Below are 24,974 nucleotides of genomic sequence, written 5' to 3' on the forward strand. Positions count from 1 at the left end.
TTATTAAAGCCTATCTTTGCAATGCCACCCCCGCGCAATGTTCTCAAAGTAGAACTTATTGTCCGCTCTTGCGCTGTTGTTAAGGAACGTACAGTCTCGATGACGTCACTGGCTCTCCTGATCAGCTGGGACAACTGGCGGCAGGAACTCAACTCGTCCACCCACCCTACCGCGGCCACGATTCGGAGAGGGAACGCAACACGAATGCAACGCAACGTCGCTCGCGTGGAGAAAGGTAGGCGTGCAAAAACACACGCGCACACCTGCACACGCATGATGCTCACGAATTGGTTCAGCCAGCCAGCGTCCGTCTACTTCATCACGTTTCGGGTCTTGAAGCGCTTCCGGCTGGTCGCCGCTGCCTGTTGTGCGCGTTGACCAGAGCCGAATTGCAAACTTTGACTGGAACTACAGGCGATTTCTTGAAGATCAAATCGAGCGGCATGCTTATTTACGCGAGTTTTGTTTTTTTTTCCCTGTGCAATTTGATGTATTTGGCTTTTTTTTTCTGTGCAAAAGGTGAAGCACCCACTGCCCCCCCCCCCATTCCCCCTTCCCCCATTACACGACGTGTTATTACTAGTGTCACACCAGTGTCATGGCGGAGCACTGCCAAATTTTGTCATGTCGACAGAGCGAGCGCTGCATCGCAGTTTTCAGGTCCGAGGTGAAAATCTCCTTCAATAAATGAGATTATTTCACAGTAGTAGCATATGTATGGGGACTTTAAGTTTGGAATCTGAGGGAATCAAAGTGTCAAATTGACTGGTTGTTGAAGAGATGCTACCTTGCTTCTACCTTCTACCTTGCTTCTTGCTTACTATGGATGTGCACCCTTCTGCTAAACAGATGCAACATGCCCTTCAAACTCTCTTGGCTTGGATGTGTGTGATTAGGTTCCGTGTATGGCGCGTTACATCAAATATATTCAACACATTTGAATCTCCTCTTGATAAGCCATGATATCCAGAACAGCATATCTTCCAAATTTAAAACAGTAAGAATGAAATGATTGTCTACAGTCAATCATTTTCCAAATGATCCCAAAACGTATCTTTCTATGTTTTTAAATCGTCAAATATACCCAAAAAAAAACATTCCTAGTTTGTTGGAGCAGCAGCAATAGTGGCAAACAGATCTTCAAGTCTACAGCCTAGCTCCAAGTTGACATCTAGGGGGCCGTACGTGGCCCGAAGGCCTTGAGTTTGACACCCACCCGTGCTCTCAAACGTCTTGAGCGTTCCTGCGGCAGCGGGGCTTTGGTGTCGAAACAGGCTCAGGCACCTCAGATAAAGTCATATCAGATAAGAGCTAGCTACCAAGCAAGGGAGATGCTCCGCGACTGTAATTACAGGCAAAGCAGTCGGTCTTCACCGAGCCTAATCTGCCATTCGGAGCGGCCGCTGTCCTAAAGGTTGCATTCCTCGTCCCAGACTCCCCCGCTCGCTCGTCCTCCTCTCCTTGTTTGTGAATACCTCAGGAGCTTAAACGTGCACACAGAGCTCATTGCATTGCTCGTTCAAGTCGGCCATCCTTGTTGATCGATTCGAATCGCTCATTCCATTGAGCCGAGAATTCGTGCATTTGCCAAAAGAAACATTTCTACCATTAAGAATAGCAGAGCGCAGTGCTTGGGTGTAACCAGCAGAGGCGCCGTTGCTTCAATTTCAACAAGTTGCGTGAGGAAGAACCTGCTTATAGAGCTAAATCTATCCATGCATCCTGGGAGCACAATTCTCATCGGTAATATATGACTAATAAAAAAAAGAATCAATGAATTGGGAATTGGAATGTGATCATGTCATGACATAGTCACACTGCATTGCACTTCAAAAGGATTCTGGAGTGGCCTACAAATGTGTGCAAGAACAAAAAGCCAGAGGGTTAAGTGACACTATGAAGGTTAGCGCTATCATGTGGGTTGGTTGGTTGGTTGGGTGGCCACCATGCTGCATGCAGGACCAAGGCTGGAGGGGTCAGGGGCTCTGAACGCTGACCATCTGGCCCGTTGCGGGGGGTTTCCTCACTGGCCGTCTTTGTTCCCCTGCCAAACAATTGGGACTTAATCTGGGCAGAGATAAGTAAGGGTCCCTGTGAAATGGCTCACGGTGGCCACAGCTTTTGTCCCTTTAGCCTTGAAGGAGACATCTCTTTTAGCCTTGTTGCTAAGGGGAGGGCGGGGGCGAGCAGAGGGGCTTTCAGGTGTACCTTCTACCCATCGTCTTCATTTTTAAAACATGAGTCATTACATGCACCTGAAATGAGAGAAGCCCTGTTGAATTCTTTTCATTCATTAGCTCTTCCATTTCATAAACGGTGGGACAATTGCAAAGGTCAACTTTCCAAATGAAAGTGAAAACCTGCCACTGACACTTCCTGATATTGTAGAAAGACTCGGGCGGTACCGTTGGATTCCTCACCGTGAAGAACAAAGGGTGGATATTAAACTCCTCCCGATACCAACGGCCTCGCTTACTTCCAAAATGTCAACCTTGACTCTTCCCAAACTCGTACAAGGACACGGATTGAAGATTTGGAACGCTAAAACACAGCATAGCAATTCATTCCGACTGAAGAAAGCAGAAGCTTCCAAAAACGCAGATCATCATTGTGACCTTTTAGGACCTTTTGCTCAATGATTGTTTCCAACTCTCCAAGAAATGTTTTTCTAATGAGCTGTCTCCAATTGACGCGGCTTTGATAATTCTCCCGTGCAGGCAAAGCTCCAAACGTCGACGTGACATCCGCCCTCGCCTTGGCTAATTGTCACCAAGGGAACCGACGGCTTTGTTTAGTTTCCCTTTATTCTTCTCGAGCTCACATTCAGAAGAAAACAATTTATCTATCGTGTCTGTTGTGACATCACCGGGATGCGGATTTGCTATCATAACAAAAGAAGGATGGATTAGCGGATTTGCTTTCTCTGTATTTTTGCGTATTGATCCATAAAGGGCAAATCTATTACTCCCGACACCCCGGCTGATCATTGGATGGCCAAACAAGCACGAGGGAGGCGGGCAGATGCTCCTCTCGATCCTTTCAGGGTCACTTAGCGCTGCAGATGGTACAAGGGCCAGCCGCACGGATTAGCGCTATTGTTTCCCGTAATGAACAAAACAGGTGGTCCTTTAAGTCCTCATTCATCAGCTTTGGACCTTTATTTTCAGTATGGTTCCCCCTCCCAAACATTTTGTGGGAAATCAATATCAACTTCAAAAGCAATCGGAACTGGTGATCCATTAATTGTCAAGCGCCGACATTTGCTTTCTGGTTTAGTGGAGCGCGTCACCGCTGATGTGTGAGATGTTTTCCACCTGGATCAACACGCTTGTAAACTTTTAACCAGAGGTCAAGAATGCAAGGAACATTGCGTTCCTCACGTCCCCACGCTGCGCTAATATGACAGACAGACTTTGCCGCTAGAAGTTTTCCTCGCCTGCAATATTTGCCCTTATGCGGCGGCCAGTGTCCAAGGTCGCTCGGCCATTGAAGCGTCAAAGCGGAGGCGAGCGAGGCGAGGCGCCGGCCGATAAGGTTCCAAGGGGAGGATGAGGAGTGACCACAATGGCACGTGTGGGAGGGATGAAGCCAGCTGGAAAGAGAGTGGAAGCTTTTGGGGCCAAAAGCTTGTGGTACTGTATGAGGACGCACGACACGCTTGACAATTGGATCATTTAAGGCAGTTCCACAAAGGCCCCAACCCTTCCCCCGGCTCAAAGGAGATGTCAAAGGTCTGTGACCCTTTCCGTAGATGAGCATTGATCTCTCAAGGGGGGGTCCTCCCGAAAGCCCACCGCCACCATTATCAGCTGTTCTAGCTTGGTTTCACCTGCAGGAAGCGGCTTTATTTGATGCGGTTTGGCCATTTTGGAAACGCAGTCAATGAGACTTGTGTGAAGTGCGTCAGGATCCAACTATTTGATTGGAGGTCAAATCGAGAGAGGCCAATGAGAACAATTGAATCATTTCAGCAAGTCAAAATGAGGCTGCGTGTGTGCGCGTGCATTTTCCCGCAATGACCTCCTGCCTCGTTCATCAGGGAGCTTTAGCGCAACAAAAGTTAATGGCTCGCGCGTGTGATGGCATAACCAGGCCAAGCGGGCCTCTCACACATAATACAAAGATAGGGGCCTGCCCGCCTGGCTGCCTGGCGGGTTCACGAACCAAACTAGTCGCCGTCCCGGGCCACACAGGGTGACTGGTATTTGGTGGCAAAAATGTCAGGCTGTCGAGGACTTTGGCGGATGCTCTCGCATTTCTCTGTGAAAAGCACTTTGTAACGTTATCCTCGCTTTTTGCCATTGAGCCCTGAAAAGCATCCAAGCGACGGTGGATTGGCTTCTTGCAATGTTCTGTTATAGAACAGTGTGTTCTCACGGGCTGTTCCGTCCGCCGGCTGGCTGTCTGTCTGTCTGTCTGTCTGTCTGGCTCGGATGCCAGCCCCCAGAAGCGGCGGCCGGGCCGGGCCAGGCCAGGCGGCAAGTACATGTTGTGCTTGTGTGGGAAAATGTGTCAGGTGGATGGATGCTCATTGTTTTGGCTGGCCACCATGGTATTTTGCCCTCCAAGATAAACAAGTTAACAAGACTCGCCACATTTTTCTCTGTTCCATGGATTGGCACTTGACAGAACATTTTCAATCAAAGAGTTCACTTTTCGCACCAAGAGCAAATTGAAACGGAGGCTCTTTCCGCCAGATTAGCTAGCAAGGTACGTTCAGTAGCCAATAGGATGTCTGACTGTCTCAGCATGAATGAGGCCCAGCTATGGAAGATGGCTGCGTGGAGGTAACAGCAGCATTGTCACCAAAAATCCCAAATAGGACATTTAATGGAACACAAGGTCACCCGCCGCGTGTTGATGCTGCCAGCGTTTACGTGGGTGGGAGAGACTCGTCTGCCTGCGCGCTTGATTTTTTTTTTTTTTATTATTCTCCCCGTCAGCACTCACAGATCGTCCAAGGCTACGGTGACCAAGACCCAGGCCCACGCTGCGAGAACTCAACGTTCCTCTGAGCCCGGGGGAGGTCATTATCTCTTTCTGGCTCTCTCTCTCTCTCTCTCTCTCTCTCTCCCTTTCTCTATCTTTCCCTTTCATTCACCCCCAAACGAGTGAGCGCTTGCAGGTCAAGCACAGCCAAAGGAAAACACGGAAAATCATTCCGTCTCCATCTATGTGCGGATCAGTGTATTGACTTGACGGATAGGGTCGATATGCTTCAAGCTTTCCCGGAAGACCAATCAAAAGTGAGCAAATCAAAAGCATTTGCCAGCAAATTTTACAAGGAAAGAATTTGGACCGTAGATTTGGTTATAGACGGATTGTCATCTACAAGACCAAAGGGAATTTTTCCCAAGTAGCATTTCTTTTCATTGACTCCTTTTAAAATGGTCAGTCGCAAATTGTCTGTGACGGCGCTCTGTCGTGCGCTTCTGGTATCTTCCATCATGGCGCCGCTCCTTTCTTGTTCCTCCTCGGGGCACCTTGTGAGTGACGCGTGGACAAAGAGGCCTCTCAGTGTCTGGACGCACGGGCCCTCCTCCCCCTTCCCTGCCGACTTCCTTCAGCGGAGCGGTCAGCCGGATCCATCACGTCCCTCTTCCTGACCCCGGCCGGGCGCGCGCCTTTGCCGCGTCAGCGCCGGCCCACCCCCGTTACAAAGCGGCCTGATTAATAAGCACCAGGTTGCCCCCGGTGACGCGCTTAATTCCCGTCATGCATCGGCAGGAATCTTTTTGTCTTAATGGGACAATGGACGTGTTGGTGGGCTGATAGAGCAAAGTGACAGTAAACCTGAATGAAGGGCCTGGAGACCTCTTCATCCTGCAGACAGATGGACATTGGACAATGGAATTCAAGTCATTTCACAGAGAAGAAGCCACTTTTGGACCACCTTTCTTCCACTTTTTAAACCCTTCATGTCGATTCATGGCACACTTTTGTCACCTCATACGTATTCAAATATATATATATTGTTTTTATAGTAAGGGGGAGGGGGCCAAAAGGGGACTTGGGAGAATGGCAGCCAGTGGTGCAAACTGGAACCTGACCCCTATGTGAGCTCTTCAGTCATCTGATAAGAGGCAATGTTTTGATAGTCTTGGCACGCTCAATGTGATGCACGGCTCTCTTTTTACACCCTCTAACAAATACCAGCAACACTTTACGGCCCTTCAAGGCCTGGTCAAGCGTCAACAAAGATCTGCCGTTAAGAGTAAAAGATTCTCCAAAAACATTTGTTAAAAAAAAAAAAAAAAACAACACCACAAAGCTGTCCACTCCCCCCCCCCCCATATGAAAGGTTCTGCTCAACCCATCTCGCCCTTTACCATTGACCGACGTTTGACCACGACCACTGACAGCTTTACTGTATGAAATAGAACTCAATTCAAAATGGCAGCCTTGAATAAGTCCATAAAGGCATTAGGGTCCCGAATGTGTGTGTGTGTGTGTGCGTTGTCCTGGCCTGGCCTGGCCTGTCCTGGCCTGGCCTGGCCTGGCGTTCAACCCGTCAGTGTTGTAAAATGCAGATTGGGTTCACCGACAGGCCTTGTTGCTTTTTATTGCACAGTCACGAAGAGCATTGTAAAGCAGCATTGCTGCCTCGCACACCAAATGGGAAAAATCATCACATCCAAAGAAATAGAAAGCAATCCCAGTCGAGCAAAGTTTGTGATTTTGCTTTGCAAAATGTAAACAAAGCTCCACTTTTGGGGAGTCATCCGTTCCAAGGAGGTTTATCGAAAGCCCAGTGGTACAAAAAAAAAAAAAAATCCATTCCACGCAGGGCAAAATATGATCAAGAATACATTTGAATAACCATATCGTTAGAAATTTGCAGCCAAATGAACATTTCTCAGCACATCATTGAAAACTATTTGAAGAAATGAAAATTCCACTGGTCCAATTGATTGGCCTCCCAGTCTAACACTGGGAAATCCACATTTCTTGAGGTGTTGAAGGTTAAAAGGCGTGCCCTTCAACTTATGCCTGTGCGGCAAGGTCACCTCTTCCAATCAAAGCCAGTGAATTAGCCCCTCCCTCCTCACTCCCACGCCCGCCGCCTCAATGAGCTTTCATGGAGTTGTTCTAGTACTTCCACTTGAGGGGGAAAAAAAATAATGCTCTTGTAACAATCTCACCTTGGTCCATGAAATAAAATAATTGAAATGAATGAATCTAAATCAAAAACAATTACAAATTTAAATTGCATTTTTCATGAACATGCAAAAACATTCTCTTTGGTGAAATAATTGTAATGGGGGGGGGGGGGGGGGGGGGCGGTTTTGAAATGAGCTTTATAACTGGACAGTAAACTTCCAGTGGCTTAATGATGATGACTTCTTCATGTGTCCAAATGCTCCTTTTGTCCGGTCTTAAGACCCTCCCAGCCGCACCCCCGCCGCTCCCTAGCCACCCACCCCCGCTCCCGAAGGCCTTCTTCACCTTTCCAGAAACGGAGAATAGCTGCCGACTTGAGCAATGGCATTCACGGGGAATGTTTGCCTTTGTTTGGCATGACCTTAGCTCATCTGCTATCCTCGCTAGCTCACATTTGCACTTCAGGGCCCAGCAGGCGCTGTCGGGTCAGGGGTGAAATGGCTTTTTAGAAGGAAATGAGATCTGCGGACGGCAGTGCGAGTCCTCACGCGTGGGCGGCCATTTTTGTTTTGCTGGCCGTTTGTTTATTTGGTGACGATATGCGAGGCGAGACGTGTTAATTGGCACCTCGCTCGTTCGCTCGCTCGTCGAACTTCCTCTCCGCCTGATGCTCATTTGTGGATTTGTCAGTTGAACCTCATGTTGCAGTGTCAGAGCCGCCATGTGTTGTCACAGCTGTTAGACCAAAATGCCAACACACACTTTAGGGGTACAGTAAACAGTCGAGCTGATTAGACCTTAGGGTAGCTTCACACCCACTTTGACCCCCCCCCCCTCGTTTACATCATCTAATATTAAGGCTAATTCCCAATAGGAATGTAAATAATGTTGAATATTGGTTGTGATCTAGGATTTATTTTTTGAGATAATGGTAGCCTAGCAAAGTGGAGCAGCCGCTGAGTCAGCTTAAAAACAAAAACACTCGGCTCTCCCCTGGGAATCCCAGAGAGGAAGAAACCTTATGACATCATGTGACTCATCATTCCACAGGTGGCGGCGGAGATGCTTGACCCTTTGTGCATCCTTCAGCCAGGAAAGGGGGTGGGTGCTGAGGGACGGACGGACGGACGGCTTTAGGGGCGGGAAGCCATTCAATCCGCACTCTTTTGTTGTTGTTTTTGAAGGCTTACTCATTATCTGCGTTTTAAATGCTCTATTTAGGATGCTGCGGGAGGATGGGACTGGGGCTTGTCAAAGTCAGGAGCGGCCGGCCGGGCGTAAATCACGCCGACAGCTCTTTTCCCGTGGCATGAACTTGCGCTCACTTTTTCTCCCAGATATATTAGGAGCTGAAAAATGCCACAGCCAGACATTCTTTGGCAGTCAAACTCAAGCCCGCTGTTTGGTAAGAAAAAAAAAACAAACAAACAACAAGCCGTGTGAAAGCCTCCGTCCCTCCCCTTAATGGAGGCAACCATTGGTCGGTGTGGCATTTCCAGCTGTTCCCCCTCGCGCTGACTTTGCCCCTCGTTGGAGGGGAGGTGCGAAGCGCCGCGCACGACTTGATTAAAACAACTGTTTGAGCACGTCGGCGGTAATGAACTGAAACGCCATTTACTGTACACGTTCCATTCTGGATAGGCTTCGTGTCACTGACCGATGCGAACGGCTAAATATTGGCGCAAAGCTATAAAGAGCGTTGGCTCGCTCGCTCCCCCGCCGTCCGGAATTTCTGTTTACCCGACAAATTCTTGACTCGGCTCATTAGCGGACAGGAAAGGCGCGCACAAAGAGGCCTTAGTGTTGAAAAAGTAGTCCAAAATACTGCACAATGGGAACTTGGCAACAGGGTCACTAGAAAGTGCAAACATGGCGGACGGATGCAACGGAAAAGCTCTTCTTAAAAGCGGCTTGCTTTCATCTCTCACCATCCACAAACGTCACAAAAAAGAAATGGAAAGAAGACTCACTTGCACGCTGCTTCCTTCTTTCCTTCCATCCTTCCTTCCTTCCTTCCAGTCGTGGTTTCCTGTAAAATGAAGCAAACAATTTCAAGGTCACCAAAGCAGCTCATTTCTAAATAAATGCAAATGAGATTGCTGCGCTACTCAATTGCATCATCTGTAATGGAGTGGAAGTGGCTTTGTGTCACGCGCGTCATTGGTGAAGGCTATTTCCTGGCCACGGCGAGATGAGCCCATCAAATCCCTTTTGCCTGTCGCTCATTTCCGTTTATTTATTTTGTAGAGGATGACTCAGTGGTATTTATAGCAGTGAAGTGAAAGCGCCCCCCCCCAAACCCACTCCCGATTCTAAGCCTTCTTCGCTTGATGCGGGGGTCAATCCCGGCAAAATGCTGCTGACAGATTCCCGCCCTGTGAAATAAAAGCTTAAATTGGTTCCATCCAAAGTCACACCCTCCCGCCGTCACCCTCCATTCACCAAACTTGACACAGTGGCCTACGCTGGCGCGTAGGGGTTGGGGGGGGTCACGCGTGGCAGTCCCCCCCATCACTCCCCTCTTTTAAACATCTTTCTTTCCATGCCCCCCCCCTCCCACCACTGCCTTAGCAGAACATCTGTCACCACAGGGGCTCAGATGAATGCATTCTACTCCTCCTCCTTGGCAAATGGCACAGGCAGTTCAGAGGAGGGCACCTCGGGGGAGTAGGGGGGAGCGGGGGGGGGAGGGGTCTATGTGTGTTTGTTTGCATGCAAGAGGGAGAGAGCGAGAGGGGGGGGAGAGAGAGAGAGAGAGAGAGAGAGAGAGAGAAAGATTCCCACTCCAGCCTGACTGACTTGACTGTGTGTGTCATGAGAGGACACACAGCTAGCTCCGCTCCGCTGCGCTCCGCATGCCTGCCTGGACTTTCCACAAGGATTTACTCCCAATGGACTAACACGTCCAAGGAGCTTTTTTTTTTTTTTTTTCTGCACTATTTGGGATTTGAAAAGGTCATGCAGGAGAGGAAAGTAATTTGAACAGCTCTAACGCGAGAGGCTTTTAGCACCTGATCTGGAGGACGTGGTGAGATGTTAGTCCTTTTTGTGCTTTTCTGATGTTAACAGCAGCAGCAGCCTCCCTCCCTCTTTCCTGCATGACAATGAGCGCTCCTGCCTGATGCTTATCTGCCTTTATTTTATGCGTGTGACGTCTTAGCCATGGCCAATGTTGCCACGGGCAAGTTTAACAGCGTGGAGAAGTACGCCCCTTTTATTTTGCACTGTCTTATTAAAAAAAACAGGAGGGGGGGGCGTTTTGAATGCGGAAGCAGGCTGCAATTGAATTGAATTCAGCAGCCTCCCTGCTCCTGTTCTAATGTAATTATGAGGAAGGAGCAAAAGAGCTTGCAAAAAACAAAAGTGGTTTTGCATTTGGTTGCACATGGGACTTAAAAAGCTTTTCAATTCAACAATAAATTTCCTCATTTACAGCATTTGAATCTGCAAAAAGAATTGGACAAAATTGAATACAATTTTCAAATGTTCTGACATTTGTTTTCATTATTATTGCTCTTGTGGTGATGATGAGCGCAACATATTATTATTAACAATAATGCATATTTTTAATTGATTTGGTTTGCAAAAGAATAGATTTTGACGAATAATTGATACTAATTTATTGTATATTTTACAAGTAATCACATTTACATTTTCAATTATTTTGGTGGGTTGAGAGCCAGAACTTTCATTTGGGTGAATTACTAAGACCCAAATGCAAATGATTTAGTATAAAAAAAAATATTCACTTGGTTAAACATACAGGTACATAATATGAAGTTCTTCTTATTTTCAATTTCATATGAACTTAAGAAGTTTTACTCTTGAAGCATTTGTAATTGGGGGGGGGGAGGGGGAATGCTGAGTAGAAAAGAAAGTGGAAAAAGTCAAGCCTGTGAAGGATGCTGGTCCTGACTTGAACTGGAATGAGTGGGCCCATTTACTCCGCATTCCGGCTGTGGTCCTAAGTACAGTTGGTCCTAGTGTCATGACCGGAAAAACCAGATGTCTTCAAATGCCTCAAGCAAGATTTCGGTTTGATGGTCCTCTTTTGGATGTGGCTGGTCAAATAACAATCCCAACGGAGGGAGCCGTAGCTTGAACTTGCACCGCTTGATTGGAGATGAGATCAAGTGAGGACACAAGAAGAAGAAGAAGAAGAAAGCCAGCCGCTGTCTTTGAGGAGCTTTCCTGGTTGACACATTGACTTGATTGGCTGTTTCAAAGGCGGCTAATCATTGACCAAAAGCAGCTCCCGTGCAAAAACGTGTGTACACTTTCAGGACTTGGACCCTGCTTTGGTGATGACGGGGGACGGGGGGGTGGGGGGGTCAATGGGGACAGGAGTAGGGGGGACTTTGCTTTGTATTATGTAACAGGCTGAGTGGTTAAACAATACTCCGTCAAAGGGTCAAAGTAGCAGCGTGGATTATGTGCGGCCGACGCAAAGTCAAACATCCCCGTCGTGTGGAAGTAGCCTAGAGGCGGGGCCAGGTATGGCATCTAGAACCGGTCATGCTTGAGGTCATTGGGGTCACAATTCAAGGTTCCATCAATCACAGCCAGTCGGCCGTGTCCTGATGTAACAAAGCAGCCCCAGACCATCGCACTTCCTCCACCATTTTTCGATCCTACAATCCACATTTACACTTGATGTATGGAGACCTTCTGAAAAATTCAAGAAGATTCTCCAAAGTCTTTCTGATGTTTTGCAAAATAGGAGTCTCAATCTGTTTTCATGGTAATTGTATCAGATGACATGCATGTCAGCTAACGTGCAGCGGAACACTCCCTCCCTCCCTCAGGTGTCGGAGCCGTGACTGAAATGTCTTTACCGAGTGGCGGCGACCCAGCGTGGAGCTGAGGTGAACAAGTCCCTTCACGCCTGCCAACACTCATCACGTGAGTGAGTCGCCTTCCTACATTGACCATGATGGCATCACAAAAAGTAGCTTGATCTACTGCATTTCTGCACCACCGTGATAAACAATGAGAAGGGGAGGGGGGGGGGGGCATGGTTTGAAATTTCAGCCGGATTTTTTTTTTTTTTCATGCTCCTTCTCTTCGGGAACACATGTTGAGGATGCCACCCAAGACACCCGACAGATGTCCCAAAGTAGACCTCCTTTGCACACCCACCGGTTTTGGCTTGAATGGGAAATGCCGAGTCCAAACATTTGCTGGGGAACCAAAGCGTTCATTGAACAAAAGTACGGAGGTGCTCACCCTATTATGTCCTCCGACCAGATCATGGGGAATTCCTACGCCGGGCAGTTGAAGTCTGCTCGCTTCGAAGAGGCCCTGCACAACTCCATCGAGGCGTCGCTGCGCTCCAGCAGCGGAGATCCGCAACCCATCTTCACGCAGCTCTACCTGAAGCCCGAGCCTTATCCTGCCAACGTGGACGGTCAGTCGGTGGCGTGCGTACGTGCGTACTCTCACAGGACATGGTGATGATGCTGTTGCTGTTGCTGCTGATCCTCCAGCTGACGTGAAACCCAAAGCGGAGCTCCACGGCGGCGAGCTACCCGCCCAGGAGCTCCTGACCAACAGCCGCTCGTCCAATGACGCAGAGGAGCTGGAGGAGGAAGAGGACTCGGATAGCAACAGCCCCCCGCTGCCCTACATGCAGACCCCTGTGCCAGAGGGCTGCTGCACCTTGGAAGGTAGACTTGGAGCAGTGCTAATACATACATACCGCTAGCAAGGGCCACTAACAGGTGTGAAGCAGGAAGCTCCGCCCACTAATTATCACCAACGATCAAAAAAGCAGAGTATGTTACTCTCAAAGTCTTTTTTAAAAAGAATATTTGAACTTTTTGCTGTTTTCTTCTTATTCTTTGGAAATAAATGTATTTCTTTGTGGAAAAAAACGTTTCAAGTCAAGACACCACAGCTGTTTCCTCCCATGACTAAAATAAGAATTTTCATTTTCAGGATTCTGCCAGGCCGGCAAGGACCTGCGCCTAGTCTCCATGGCGACGGAGCCCATCGATGTCCCCACGGGCTTCGAGCTGGTCGGCGCCAAGTCCCCCAGCGTGGCTGAGCACATCCTGGTGTGCGCCGTGGACCGCCGCTTTTTGCCCGACGACAAGGGCAAAAATGCACTTTTAGGTCAGCGTGCTCCCCGCCCCGACGGGACGGCCATTTTGTGTGTGCGTCTTCTTTGAAGAAACAATTTCCTGTGCACGGCAGGTTTTTCCGGAAACTGCGTGGGCTGCGGCGAGAAGGGCTTTCGCTACTTCACCGAGTTCTCCAACCACATCAACCTGAAGCTGTCCACGCAGCCCAAGAAGCAGAAGCACTTAAAGTATTACCTGGTGAAGAACTCTCAGGGTGCTTTGTGCAAAGGGCCGCTCATCTGCTGGAAAGGTAGCGAAGGTCTCCTTCCCATTTGCTTCGGAGCTCCAGCCTCTCTCCCGGCTTTTCTCTCTTCAGACAGTAAAACGCGGCAGTTGTCCAGCGGGGCGGCGTCCACGTCCAAACCCGGCTCGTCGTCCTCAGTCAGCAGCAAAGAGAACGGAGGAACCAGCGCAAACGGATCGTCTCCTTTCTCCCTTTCGGGTAAGGCCCTGCCTAGTCAAATCATGACAAAATTGCTTTCTGGCATTAGAAAGATAAATGACTGACCAATTTGCTTGAACCACGGTTTGATTTTTCCTCCAGAGTCTCCGCCCACCAGAATGACACCGGCCTCGTCGGTGTTCTTCAATAGCCCGGACCTGAGCAGAGAGTGCGGCTTCATCAAGCCTCTGGGCTCCACGCCTGGAAATAAGACGCTCCCGCTAGGTGAAAACTGACAATTATCTTCTCACTCTTACGTCATTCTTAAAAAGCTCTGATGTATGCCTTGTCAAAGGTTGACTAGCTATTTGTTTTTTTCAGGGGTTACCATAAAGCACATGGAATGACACGTAGATTAACCTCTGTTTAGACACACACCCGCGCGCACACTCGCGCACGCACACGGCAATCAATAGCAAAAGAAGGCATTTCGTAATGACTCCTCTTCCAAGGTTGTGTTATTGACAGGCAAAACACAATGGATTGTGCACACAATGAATGAGATTGGAAAGTGTCCTCTTGGCAATCCACGTTGAAATCTCGGATGGCCTGCCCGCCGAGGGGCCATTTTGAAATGCTTTCCTATGATTGAAGAAGGCTCTTTAATTACGACGCCGGATCTTCTTCCTTGCCGTGTTGCAGTTCCCACCGCCCTGAGGGTCAACGGGCCAACAAATGGCTTGGCTGTGGACGGGCGTCCCCCCTTACTCAGCCCCTCCCAGGTCACCTTAGGAGCTCAGGGCCAAGCGTATCGAAGCGCCGACTTGGGAGACAGTCCGGGTGAGACTTGCGTCCGCCACTGCTTGCTCCACATTGAACATGACAATTTGATGTTTTTTGTTTGTGGATCAGTGTCGTCCGCCATGAACTCCGGTCCTCCCAAGAAGCGCCATCGGAGGTGGCATCCCACTTCGATGGTCCCGGTCCCGCCCACGGCCGTCCCCGTGCCGGCCATCCGACCCGTCGTCTGCCCTCCGGGTGGGTTCCGGAATATTCTAGAGGACGTTTTTGCACCAATCAGACTCTTAGCTAGTTGTCTGCTTTTCAGCAGACATGTTTACGACGGCTTTTTTTTTCTCCCCCTAATAATCTCTCCAAATCTCCTTTGAGGACGACAAAACAACATTGCTGACATTCTCGTTTAGGGATGAGTCACCCGCTTATCTCTATGGAGATAGATAGATAGAGCGACTGGAGAATTAGGAATAATTTAAAAATATATATATATATTAAATGTAAATTGCCTGCCAAAATGCCTTTGACCTGAATAGAGTATGAAATCATGCCTGTGTTTTCCTCCCCGTGTTTACTGTGCAGGTTCTGTCGTAGGTTCTGTGGCTTCTCCCCAAGCACCGGGGCCGGGCGTCATCCAGCCTCAGCCTGTCAGCGTGGGGGCGTCCGTCATCATCCCAGACAACCTGCTCAACTGTGTGGGAGTTCGCCCCGTCATCCTCATTGGTACCAGAATCCTCCTCTTCTTCATTGGCTACTAAAATTGACGTTAATGCTTTCAAAATGATTGGAAACATTTTGCTAAACTAAAATTCAATTGATACCCCAAATGACTTTATGCTTGTTTAATGCTTCTTTGCTGTCCATTCAGGGCACGGCACCTTACCTTATTTCTACGGCAATGTGGGGGAAGTGGTGGTGAGCCCCCTGCTGGTGGGCTGCTACAAGAACAGCCCGCTAAATGAGAACACTTTGGAGAGCCTCGGCCTTAGCGGCAGCCAGCAGCTCAGCGTGGAGACCATGATTCTGCTCACGTTGCAGTACCTTGCACGTCTAGGTGAGCTGAAGAAAAAACAAAAAACAACCGAGTGGAGCGAATGGCCAAACGTACATGTTGCGCAGGTCCGGAGCAGATCCCCCTTCGTGAAGAGCTGGAGCAGATCGTCCTGAAGGCCATGCTCTGCTGTCCCGGCGGTCCCGCCATCTCCCCGTCCCAGCTGCCTTGGCTGGCTCGCTTGGAGGCCAGCGTTTCCGGGGGCGCCGTCCAAGTGGTGGTCACCCACAATTCGCTGGGCGAGGGCATCTGCGAGTCACTGCGCTCCCTCAGCGAGGGCCCCCACCTCCAGCAGTCGCTTCCCACCTACGTGCTTATCATATACTCCTCCAAGATGAGCGGCAACGAGTTCTGCGTGATGGTATTAGGTACGTTTGCGACATTGTTATCATTTCACATGCTGCTTTGCAAAATGAATCAGTCTTGTTAAAGCAGATAGAACCGCTTTACTGCCACCTCGTGGCGTTAATAGGCAATTACAAGCCTATCTGGGTACGTGTCTCGTAGCAGCTCCCGTGAATAGGAACGCTATAACTGTGCGGCCGTTGTTAAGGATATGAAAAAATATGTACCCGCCACAGGAAAGTACCAAGCCAGGGCTTTAGCCGAAGGCATGCTGACCACCAACGAGTTCCTGAAGGAGATCAGCTACGAGCTCATCACAGGCAAAGTCAGCGTGTTGGCGTCTCACTTCAAAACCACCTCTCTAGGTAAGCTGAAAAAAAACGAGAGTCACTTCATCAACTGGGCACGGATATCTGGCACCTATCTAACGTACTGTATGCCGTTGGTGTGTTTGCTGATGTTCTCCTGCTTGTTTGTGTCCGTGTGCGTTACCATGGCGACTGCTTGTGCTCACAGGGGACAATCTGGACAAGCAGCTGGTGCGGTATCAGCGGCGACGGAAGGGCCAGGTCATCCAGCCCTTCCAGGGCGATGTCACTGACCACATCCACTCACAGGAGTCCGCCAGCATGTCACCACCTTCGGACAGAGGTGAGACTCGGGCTCCAACCACACCACAACAAACAAAACAATATTTGCATTGGTAGCGTTTTTTTTTTTTTTACAGCTGTAGTACAGCTGGCAAAAAGCTCTACAATCTTTTTTACTGAATAGAAATAAAATCGGTGGGGTGGACTTTTTTTTTTTTTTTTTTTTTCCAAGCAAAAAGAAATGAAAAGACGGCAATGTAATGTCCCTTGTTTGTTTGTTTGTGTCAGAACTGCTCGGCAAGGTCTTCCAGATCTTTCCGACGCAGTTGAGCGTGGCCCGCCGCCTCCTCTCGCAGGTCTGCTCCATCGCCGACTCGGGCAGCCAGAACCTGGACTTGGGCCGCTTCTGCAAAGTCGACTTCCTGGTTCTGGTGCCGCCTTCTCACATTCTGGTCAACCAGACGGCACAGCGCATACGACAATCAGGTATGTAAAAAATAATAATAAAAGAATTGAATGTACGCTCAAATCACCTTGCATGAAAATGCGTTTTCTTTTTCTCTGCAGGCGTCCTGTTGGACTTGGGGATGGAAGAGTCGTGCCCGCCTCAGAAGTGCGACAAGTACGTGGTGCGCCTGGACGCTGACGTCCACGCCAAGATGGAGGCCTTTATGAGGAAAGTCAAACAGAACCCGTACACGCTGTTCGTCCTTATCCACGACAACTCTCATGTTGACCTCACCAGGTATCAGACATGCTGTTTCAAAAAATACATGTATATTATGACTGCCACTCTGACCTTGGTCTCTTTTCATGAAGATAACAAAGGGAGGAGGAATTTAGCCCGCATGGTGATAAAACTAAACGGAAACATCCAGAAAATGCCTTGTAGTTATCTAGAACCCACTGAGAAAAAAAAGATTCTCGATATCACCTGACTTTTCTTCGTCTCGTCACTTTACAAGCGCTCTGTCGGGCTCCGTGTGCCACGGAGAGCTGCAAGGTCTGGCCGACCGGGTGGTCAACTGCCAGGAGGTCCTAGATGCAATGAACCTGCTGGTGCTGCAGGTCAGCTGCTTCCCGTACACGCTGCAGAGCCGCCAGTCCCGCATCAGCGTGCACAATGAAGTGCACTGGCCATCCGATCAAAGTCTGGTGAGTGTCTGCAAAATCAATTCAAGATCATGAGCGTCTTCTTTCCAATTCTGATGATGTCATGGATGATCACATGGACTGTACTGCAGCATTGTGCCAGTTCAACTGCGCCGCCTAGTGGGCATTTTTTCCTCCCGCCTGCAATCCCAAAAGTGCCAAGGCCAAATGTTCCTGATTTGAATGCATAACGTTGACATGAAGGTTTTTTTTTTTTGTCACTATATGAAGGAGCTAATAGATGATGATGATGATGTTGTGTGCTAGGAGTCGCTCCCTCCCGGCGAGTTGGCCTACTTTGGGCTGGGCGACTACAGCAGATCCCTGCAGTGGGGTGTGGCCAGCCCCATTCTGCGCTGTGACGACGCCTTTGAGAAGATGGTCCACACACTCCTGCACAGGTCAGACAACTGTGACAATGTGCCGAGGGAATTTCTCATTCATTCTCTCACTTTCTTTTGTGGCCACAGACACCCCCACTTGCACAGCATGGTGATCCGCAGCTACCTGCTCATCCAGCAGTACACGGAGGCCATGATGGCGCTCACCTCTTCGCCGTCGCTGAGAGACCACATCACGCCAGAGACCCTAGCCATGGTGGAGGACCTGATCAACGCGCCCGGCCGGGAGGGCTCGCAGGGCCGCGGACACATGCTGCTGGTGCGCGTGCCTTCGCTGCAGCTGGCCATGTTGGCACGCGAGCGGCTGGAGGACGTGCGCGACAAGCTGGGCCTCCAGCTGTGCTTCGCCGTGCTGCTGGGAAGCCCCGCCTCGGAGATCATTCTGCCCAGGAACTTCACGTGTCGCCTGCGGGTGAGATAGTATGCATTTCAGCTTTACCGTCAGTCGGGGAAATTCCGAGCTAATTGTGTTTTGTCGCAGGCCTGGCGGGGATGCGAGAATGAAGACTGGGTGCCGCTCACCTACGAGGATCTGGAGGGTCTGCCTTGCATCGTCATCCTCACGGGGAAAGACCCCCTTGGAGAGACCTTCCCCAGGTCTTTGCACATTTCTACCCTAGTTGGAGAGTTATTTGAGGTTTCGTGGAAGTGGTTGGTTCATATTTGATGAACTTCTTCCTCTCTAGGTCTCTGAAATACAGCGACCTGCGTCTGATAGACTCCAGCTACCTAACGCGGACGGCTCTGGAGCAGGAGGTGGGCCTGGCCTGCACCTACGTGTCAGTGGCCGTGGTCCAGGAGCCCAAGAAGGTAGCCGGCCCTCGGGAGTCGGACGCAGAGAAGGTCATTCACGACGGCGAGGAGCTGGAGCGACCTCAGAGCAACGGCAGCGCGGCCACCAGGACCTCAGGACCCTTGGTGGAGAACGGAGTCAGTTCATCCGACAACACGGAGGCCGTCCCGAAGCCCCCCGCCTGCACGTCCAAAGGCGTGGACACGTCGGGCCTCAAGCAGGAATGCGACTCCATGGGCACTCAGCTCCCCTCCAACCCTCCCAAAACCTCCTCCAAGGCCCCTCCGTCGCTGTACTCCAGCTCCTCCTCGTCCTCGCCGTCGCCCTCCTCCTCGTCGGCGCAGCGACCCAGCCAGTCCACGCAATGTGGCCGGCGCCGCCACCCCAAGCCGGCGGCGCGCGTGTCCCCGCGTACCGTCATCATGTCGCGGCCGGCGTACAACCTGCTGTCGGCCGACTCGGGCAGCCAGCTGAGCTCCTTCTCGCTCTTGCCCCATGCCGACGTGGCCTGGAGCAGCCCGCTCAGGCCCCCCGTCACGGCGAGCCTGCACGGCTGGGAGCAGAGCGCCTACTATCGCCGGTGGACCGTCGCCAAGCAGCACCACGCCGACTACGAGGCGCCGTCCACGCCGCACCCTCGACGCCTCCTCCTAAGTGGACCGCCGCAGGTAGGAAGTTGAAGACTTGAAATGGTTTGATACAGATGTGTGCCAATTGTTGTGGCTTCAGGAGGTTTGTCAAGCAATGAGTGTCTGCTTTTTTTCCAGGTGGGCAAAACGGGAGCTTACCTCCAATTCCTTCGCATCTTATTCCGGATGCTCATCCGACTGTTAGAGGTGGACGTGTTTGATGAGGAAGAATCAGACGAGGAAGAGGCAGATGAAGGTAACGGATGATTGACACACCAGGTTATCAGCGTCGATCACGGCGGCTAATCGGGAGTTTGACGCTACAGAGACGTCCGAGGTGGCGACGGCCGTAAATGCGCAGTGGCCTGACATCGAAGACATACGCAAGCTTCCCTTTGACCCCAACCCCCGAGGCTCCAAGTTCAGGAAGGCCAGCCCCGTCCACTGCGACAAGGCGCCAAAGCGCTCCAGAGGTGAGCGCAGCTGCGGCGAAATAGACATTTTCACAAAACACGAGTTCAGGCGCTAGGGTAGCAAGCAACTTCCCTTGACATAACGTTTTGTTTTTGACTGACTCGATTCATAATTCAAGCCATTCGTTCACATTTTTCGACCTCAGTTCTGAAGGAAGAAGACGGAAGCCAAAGCCAAGCCAAGCAAGAGACCAAGTCCATACGACTCACCCGCTTTGCGGCTCACAATGCCTTTCATCACTGTGAGCAGTGTCACCATTACTGTGACGCTAGCCCTGCAACGCAGGTGAGTGCACCCACTCCGGACATGTCTTTATGTTTCATGTTATGCAGAGAACCTTTAGAGAGAATTTTAGTAAGTACGTCATAATCAGACCCTTCGAGCGCTGACCAAGTATTCTCTCGTCATTGTTTTCAATGTGTGTGACAGCTGTCTGAGTGCACATGCCACGCTTTCACCTTCTGCTCGTCCATGCTCGGTGAGGAAGTCCAGCTCCAGTTTGTTATTCCCAAAGACAAGGAGCAGCACTTTATCTTCAGTCAACAGGGCAGCCACCTGGAAAGCATGCGCCTTCCTCTGGTCTCCACAAAGGTTAGTACTCAAGGTTCTGGACAATCCAATTCCTGAGCAAAACATTCAGCCATTAGAATGATAGAGTAATGCTTAGCCGTAGCATGTGAGATATTTAAAACACAAGAGAAATGGTAACGCAAAACATAATGAATTGTGGTCAGAGATTGTTGCATTGAGGCAATTTGTAAAGAATAACCCATTAAATATACAATTTTACATGATGTCATGTCTCTAAAATAAAGCTCAGTGGAATATTAGTTAGCATCCTGTTAGCAATTAGCTTAGTAGCTTGCTTTGTAATTAGTTAACACGCAGGTTTACACTGTAGCTACCAAAACAATTTTTCTTTCAGGGTAACCAAATAAGAAGTCATTAAATGTAGACAGTTAAATATTACTTACGTTCTGCCACTGGGGTGTCTCTTGTACTCTCCATCATAGAATCAAAATGGCATCAGGTCATAGCCTACTAACAGGTGTAGGCTCATGGACTGTACCATTCATGCTAAAGTGAGTCCCTGCTATATAACAAGCTGGTTAGCTGGCTAAGTAACTAAGTAACTAATGATGCAGGAATCAATATCTAACATAAATAAATAAATACATAAAAGTTAAAGAAACAGGTTTTGTCCATATTTAATGAGCAGGCTATTTCCTGCTTCAGGGACCGCCCCTGCCATTTTGTTTCCTTGGTGCCGGACTGTGCCATTAAAGCCGATAAACATAACCATAATTATTTCATTGTTGAATATACTAACACATTACAGCTTCAAAAAGATAATTAAATGGGTTCCGCGTTCAGGTTTCTTAACAATTTGTCCCCATTAGTTCTATTTGTACAGGTAGTTCAAGTGACTTGCTATTGTTATCGATCTAGTTAGATACATTATATGCATTGGGTTTATGCGAAAATCCAAATCATCATAGATTACACAATAATTTATGGAAAGTGCCCTTTTTTACTATTTGACTTGCTATGGCATTAATGGTACAGTCTACAATCATCCATGAAGATAAGTAATATTCCATTGTAAAAAAATATTTTTTATAGACACTGTGTAGCATGCAGGAACTCATTGTAACACAACACATGTTGGTGCCCAGGACCCCGACCTGTTGAAGAGCCCCATTTTCACGCCGACGACGGGCCGTCAGGAGCACGGCCTGCTCAACATCTATCACGCCATGGAGGGCGCCGCACACCTGCACATCCTGGTGGTCAAGCACTTTGAGCTGCCCCACTACAGGAAGTACTGGCCCAACCACATTCTGCTCGTTCTGCCCGCCATGTTTAACAACTCCGGAGTCGGTAAGTGATGAGCGTTTAAAAAAAAAGAAAAACATATGAGACATACATGTGGATGATATTGGAGTTTGTGTCCGTTCTAGGCGCAGCTCGCTTTATGATCAAGGAACTGTCCTACCACAACCTGGAGCTGGAGAGGAACCGCTGGGAGGAGCAAGGCGTCAAGCGGCAGGAAGTGTGGCCCTTCATCGTCATGATGGACGACTCGTGCGTGTTGTGGAACGCTCAGCAGACCGCTGACAACAGGTGGGCGGTTCCGGAATTAAAATGGCAGCGTCTATCTCCATGGACCCGTTTTGCTGTCCTGGTCTCACCCAATTGTTTGGTCTCGCAGCGAGACATCCGAGGGTGGCGGCTCAGTGCTTACCAACGTGTCCCTGAAAACGGTGCTGCGCCACATGGAGACCACGCCCAAGATCCCCCTCTACGCCATGTGTGGAGCTCGCAAGTGGACCAGCGGCCTTGCTCGCAAGGCGCCCGGCAGGCCCTTCAGCAGGGGCCACCTGCATGACTTTGTCCTGCTCAACGTGGATCTGACCCAGAACGTCCAGTACGACCTCAACCGGTAAGCGTGGGGACGGTGAAGTCAGCTGCTTGGTTGCTTCTGGATCTGTTGGGGTTTTTTTTTTTTTAAATCAGATTTTTTTTTTTCAGTTACAGTTGTGAGGAGGTGGACTTCAATCTTCGGGTCAACAGCAGCGGACTCCTGCTGTGTCGCTTTAACAGCTTCAGCCTGATGAAGAAGTACATTCCAGTCGGGGGCAACCAAGACTACATGGTCAAACCCAAACTCATGGTGCGCGCCTCCACTTGTGAAAATTCTGACCCTCAAGCTTTTTTTACTTGGTGGTGTGAAATTTGGTTAAGCAAAGTCGTCATAAGGCGTGCCTAAAAACACACAGGAAGTCTGCCATTTTGCCTTTAATACTGCTTTGAATTGGCAGGAAATGGAAAACCCCGCCCCCATCAGCCCTTCGCAGTACGTGTGCGCCCCGGACAGCGAGCAGACCCTGCTGGATGCGCCGGCCCAGTTTCTACTTGAAAAGTTCCTGCAGAGCTGCAGCCACCGATTGTTCCCCAAAGCCATTCAGAACCCGAACAACCCGGTCCTGTCCGTTGACAGCTACCTCAATATTAGCCCGGAGGTATGTGCTGACTTTTGAGTGCCCCCGATTTAATAACTCGAATAAAAATGAGTGACGTTCTGCCACGAGATGGCAGCTGTGATCAGTTTAGGTGGTTACCGCATTTGTTTTGGTGCGGCTATCTGACCCTAACCCTTATCACAATTGGATTGTGGTTTTTTTTTTTTTCTGTCAAGGGTTCTAAGAGAATTAGTAAGTAGGTGTCACTTACGCTGTGTGGGTTGTGTGCGTATCAGATATCCGTGTGCTACATCAACTCCCGTCCACACTCCACCAACCTCAACCACCAGGGCCTGGTGTTCAGCGGCCTGCTGCTGTACCTCTGCGACTCCTTTGTCGTCTCCGGACTCCTCAAGAAGTTCCGCTTCCTCAAAGGTGAGACGCCGCCGCATCGTACGACAGCCGCACATCGGAATCGGCACTAACGGCGCCGGCGCGTGGCGTGGTACAGGCGCCACCCTGTGCGTCATCTGCCAGGACCGCAGCTCCCTGCGTCAGACCATCGTACGTCTGGAGCTGGAGGACGAGTGGCAGTTTCGCCTACGCGACGAGTTCCAGACGGCCAACTGCAGCGAGGACCGACCCCTCTACTTTCTCACCGGACGCCACGTTTGAAGGCCAAACGAGCAAACGCCAGCCATTCTTGCCATCAGAACAAGCGCCATGGACGCTAAGCTATGCTAAGAATTGTACGTCAAGCACCCGTGCGCCCGCTCGTGGACGTGCGTGTTTATCTCAGGGTTTTTTAAAAGGGAAAAAAAAAAATAGACTTACGGGAATGAGAGGGCAAGACGTTTTCTCCCTGTGTTTACTTTCTTCCCGGCACAAAAGACGTCATCGAGCTGCACCTTTTCTTGCCCCGTCACTGCCTGACAACTCCACACAAAACACTGCCGACTGGACATATGACAGTACACGCTCTATAGAAAGTCCCTTATTTGGCGTCTTATCAAAAAAAATAAAATAAAAAAAAGCTGGGTGAGGAAATCTGTGGCACGTGGGCCATTTAGCAGCACATTTTATCCAGCACCGCTTCTCAGAACCAAACCCCGTTAGCTAATGCTAATCAGTGCAGCCTCAAAAATAATCTTCTTACCTTTTGGCTTTGATTGTTTCTCCATTCAAGAGTGGCTCACTCACCCACACAATTTGAGAAATAAGCAGACATTTATTTGGTTCTTTAATGTCAGATTATTGCCTAATATTTCCATAATATGTCCCCCGCTGCCTTGTGTATGGATTAAGGGAGATGAGTTGGTGCACAAGAATATGCCTTAAGGAGAAGTGATGCTCACTCATGCGTGGACCAATGAAAGCAAGGCAAAAGAGAATGTTGCTTGAGCCAAAACAAAACAAAAAAAGCCAGAGAAATAGACTACTGTACTGTTTAAAGTTTACCATATTATTATTATTAATATATTCTATCATGTCCCCCCCACCCCCCGCCTTCCTTTACTTGCTAAGGGTTACTGATGTGTTTTGATTGTGTGCGTGTAACTTTGACCCACTTTTAGTGTCAGCAAGAAGAATCTACCTAAAATGTGTCCTTAACCGCGTATCTGTATGCGCTCACCAGGGAGTTGTTATTTATTTCAAGCATTAGAGTTGGACTGATAATCATGTGGAGGGAGAAAAAAAAAAAAAAAGAAAGTGTGATTGCATGCGCGCGAGGGCGGGTCAATCTACTGAATGTCTGAGGCGAGAGGTAATGGAGTGAACTTGCACTAAACAAGTTGCCAAACCAAATCATGGAATTTTAATCAGACCCCCCCCCCCAAGGTCCACGTGAATGAACGTTGAATAATATGCAACTTGCTCACACAATCTTCGCAGAGAAAGAGAAGCGGCACGGCGGCAGCGTCGGTCGGCATCTACCTCATGTTGTCTGTCACAGAAGAGCCGTACTATGTTGTCCTTGTTGTTGTCGTTTCAAATTGATGAATGTAATAATAATAATAAAATGACTTTTAAAATCTTCCTTTTTTTTGCTGCCAGTGTCCTTTATGTTGACTGACTGACTGATTGAAGAAGCGACTACTGACATTCATTTTAATTTGAGTTTTAAGAGGATAAAGAATATATGCCTGTAGTCATTTCTTTGTTTGTAGCATAATTG

The 24,974-nt window shown here is 49.3% G+C and overlaps 2 protein-coding genes across 31 annotated transcripts in view; one reads left to right on the forward strand and one right to left on the reverse strand.

Annotated features, from left to right (window-relative positions):
• Positions 1 to 20,944, reverse strand: part of rock1 (Rho-associated, coiled-coil containing protein kinase 1) — a 39,483-nt gene extending 18,539 nt beyond the window's left edge. Inside the window, exons 1-17 of one of the 21 annotated variants that reach the window (XM_085929904.1) lie at positions 20,810 to 20,944; positions 20,294 to 20,458; positions 19,638 to 19,844; positions 19,521 to 19,559; positions 18,717 to 19,382; positions 18,462 to 18,555; positions 18,087 to 18,345; positions 17,836 to 17,931; positions 17,321 to 17,549; positions 17,186 to 17,246; positions 16,920 to 17,053; positions 16,289 to 16,835; positions 16,024 to 16,166; positions 15,284 to 15,802; positions 14,952 to 15,154; positions 12,328 to 14,660; positions 9,072 to 9,130 (exon numbers count right to left, since the gene is read on the reverse strand). The gene's annotated coding sequence lies outside the window, so the exon portion shown is untranslated. Of the gene's footprint in view, positions 1 to 9,071; positions 9,131 to 12,327; positions 14,661 to 14,951; positions 15,155 to 15,283; positions 15,803 to 16,023; positions 16,167 to 16,229; positions 16,836 to 16,919; positions 17,550 to 17,835; positions 17,932 to 17,990; positions 18,346 to 18,461; positions 18,556 to 18,668; positions 19,383 to 19,520; positions 19,560 to 19,637; positions 19,845 to 20,293; positions 20,459 to 20,809 lie in introns of all 21 variants that reach the window. The other 20 variants (XM_085929900.1, XM_085929912.1, XM_085929911.1 and 17 more) reach the window with 20 other exon arrangements.
• Positions 75 to 24,508, forward strand: greb1l (GREB1 like retinoic acid receptor coactivator). 10 transcript variants are annotated; one of them, XM_085929892.1, is made up of 31 exons: positions 75 to 235; positions 11,907 to 12,007; positions 12,349 to 12,508; positions 12,588 to 12,767; positions 13,039 to 13,215; positions 13,297 to 13,665; positions 13,768 to 13,890; positions 14,308 to 14,643; positions 14,983 to 15,123; positions 15,269 to 15,454; positions 15,520 to 15,819; positions 16,033 to 16,161; positions 16,313 to 16,447; positions 16,675 to 16,872; positions 16,954 to 17,131; positions 17,352 to 17,541; positions 17,806 to 17,939; positions 18,009 to 18,351; positions 18,421 to 18,536; positions 18,626 to 19,400; positions 19,500 to 19,617; positions 19,688 to 19,834; positions 19,981 to 20,120; positions 20,265 to 20,426; positions 21,512 to 21,716; positions 21,797 to 21,959; positions 22,048 to 22,278; positions 22,368 to 22,509; positions 22,658 to 22,858; positions 23,095 to 23,233; positions 23,310 to 24,508. In XM_085929892.1, the coding sequence occupies exons 3-31, from the start codon at positions 12,352 to 12,354 to the stop codon at positions 23,471 to 23,473; spliced, it is 5,979 nt and encodes a 1,992-aa protein (XP_085786018.1). In that variant the 5' UTR covers positions 75 to 235; positions 11,907 to 12,007; positions 12,349 to 12,351; the 3' UTR covers positions 23,474 to 24,508. The 10 variants fall into 10 exon arrangements, with proteins under 10 accessions (XP_085786018.1, XP_085786015.1, XP_085786017.1 ...); XM_085929889.1 differs by having other exon boundaries at positions 11,907 to 12,003; XM_085929891.1 differs by lacking the exon at positions 75 to 235 and adding an exon at positions 9,835 to 10,136.
• Positions 24,509 to 24,974: the final 466 nt, after the last annotated feature.

Source organism: Syngnathus leptorhynchus, chromosome 14 (genome assembly GCF_054491065.1).
Source record: "Syngnathus leptorhynchus isolate UIUO chromosome 14, UIUO_Slep, whole genome shotgun sequence".
Taxonomy (NCBI): Eukaryota; Metazoa; Chordata; class Actinopteri; order Syngnathiformes; family Syngnathidae; genus Syngnathus; species Syngnathus leptorhynchus.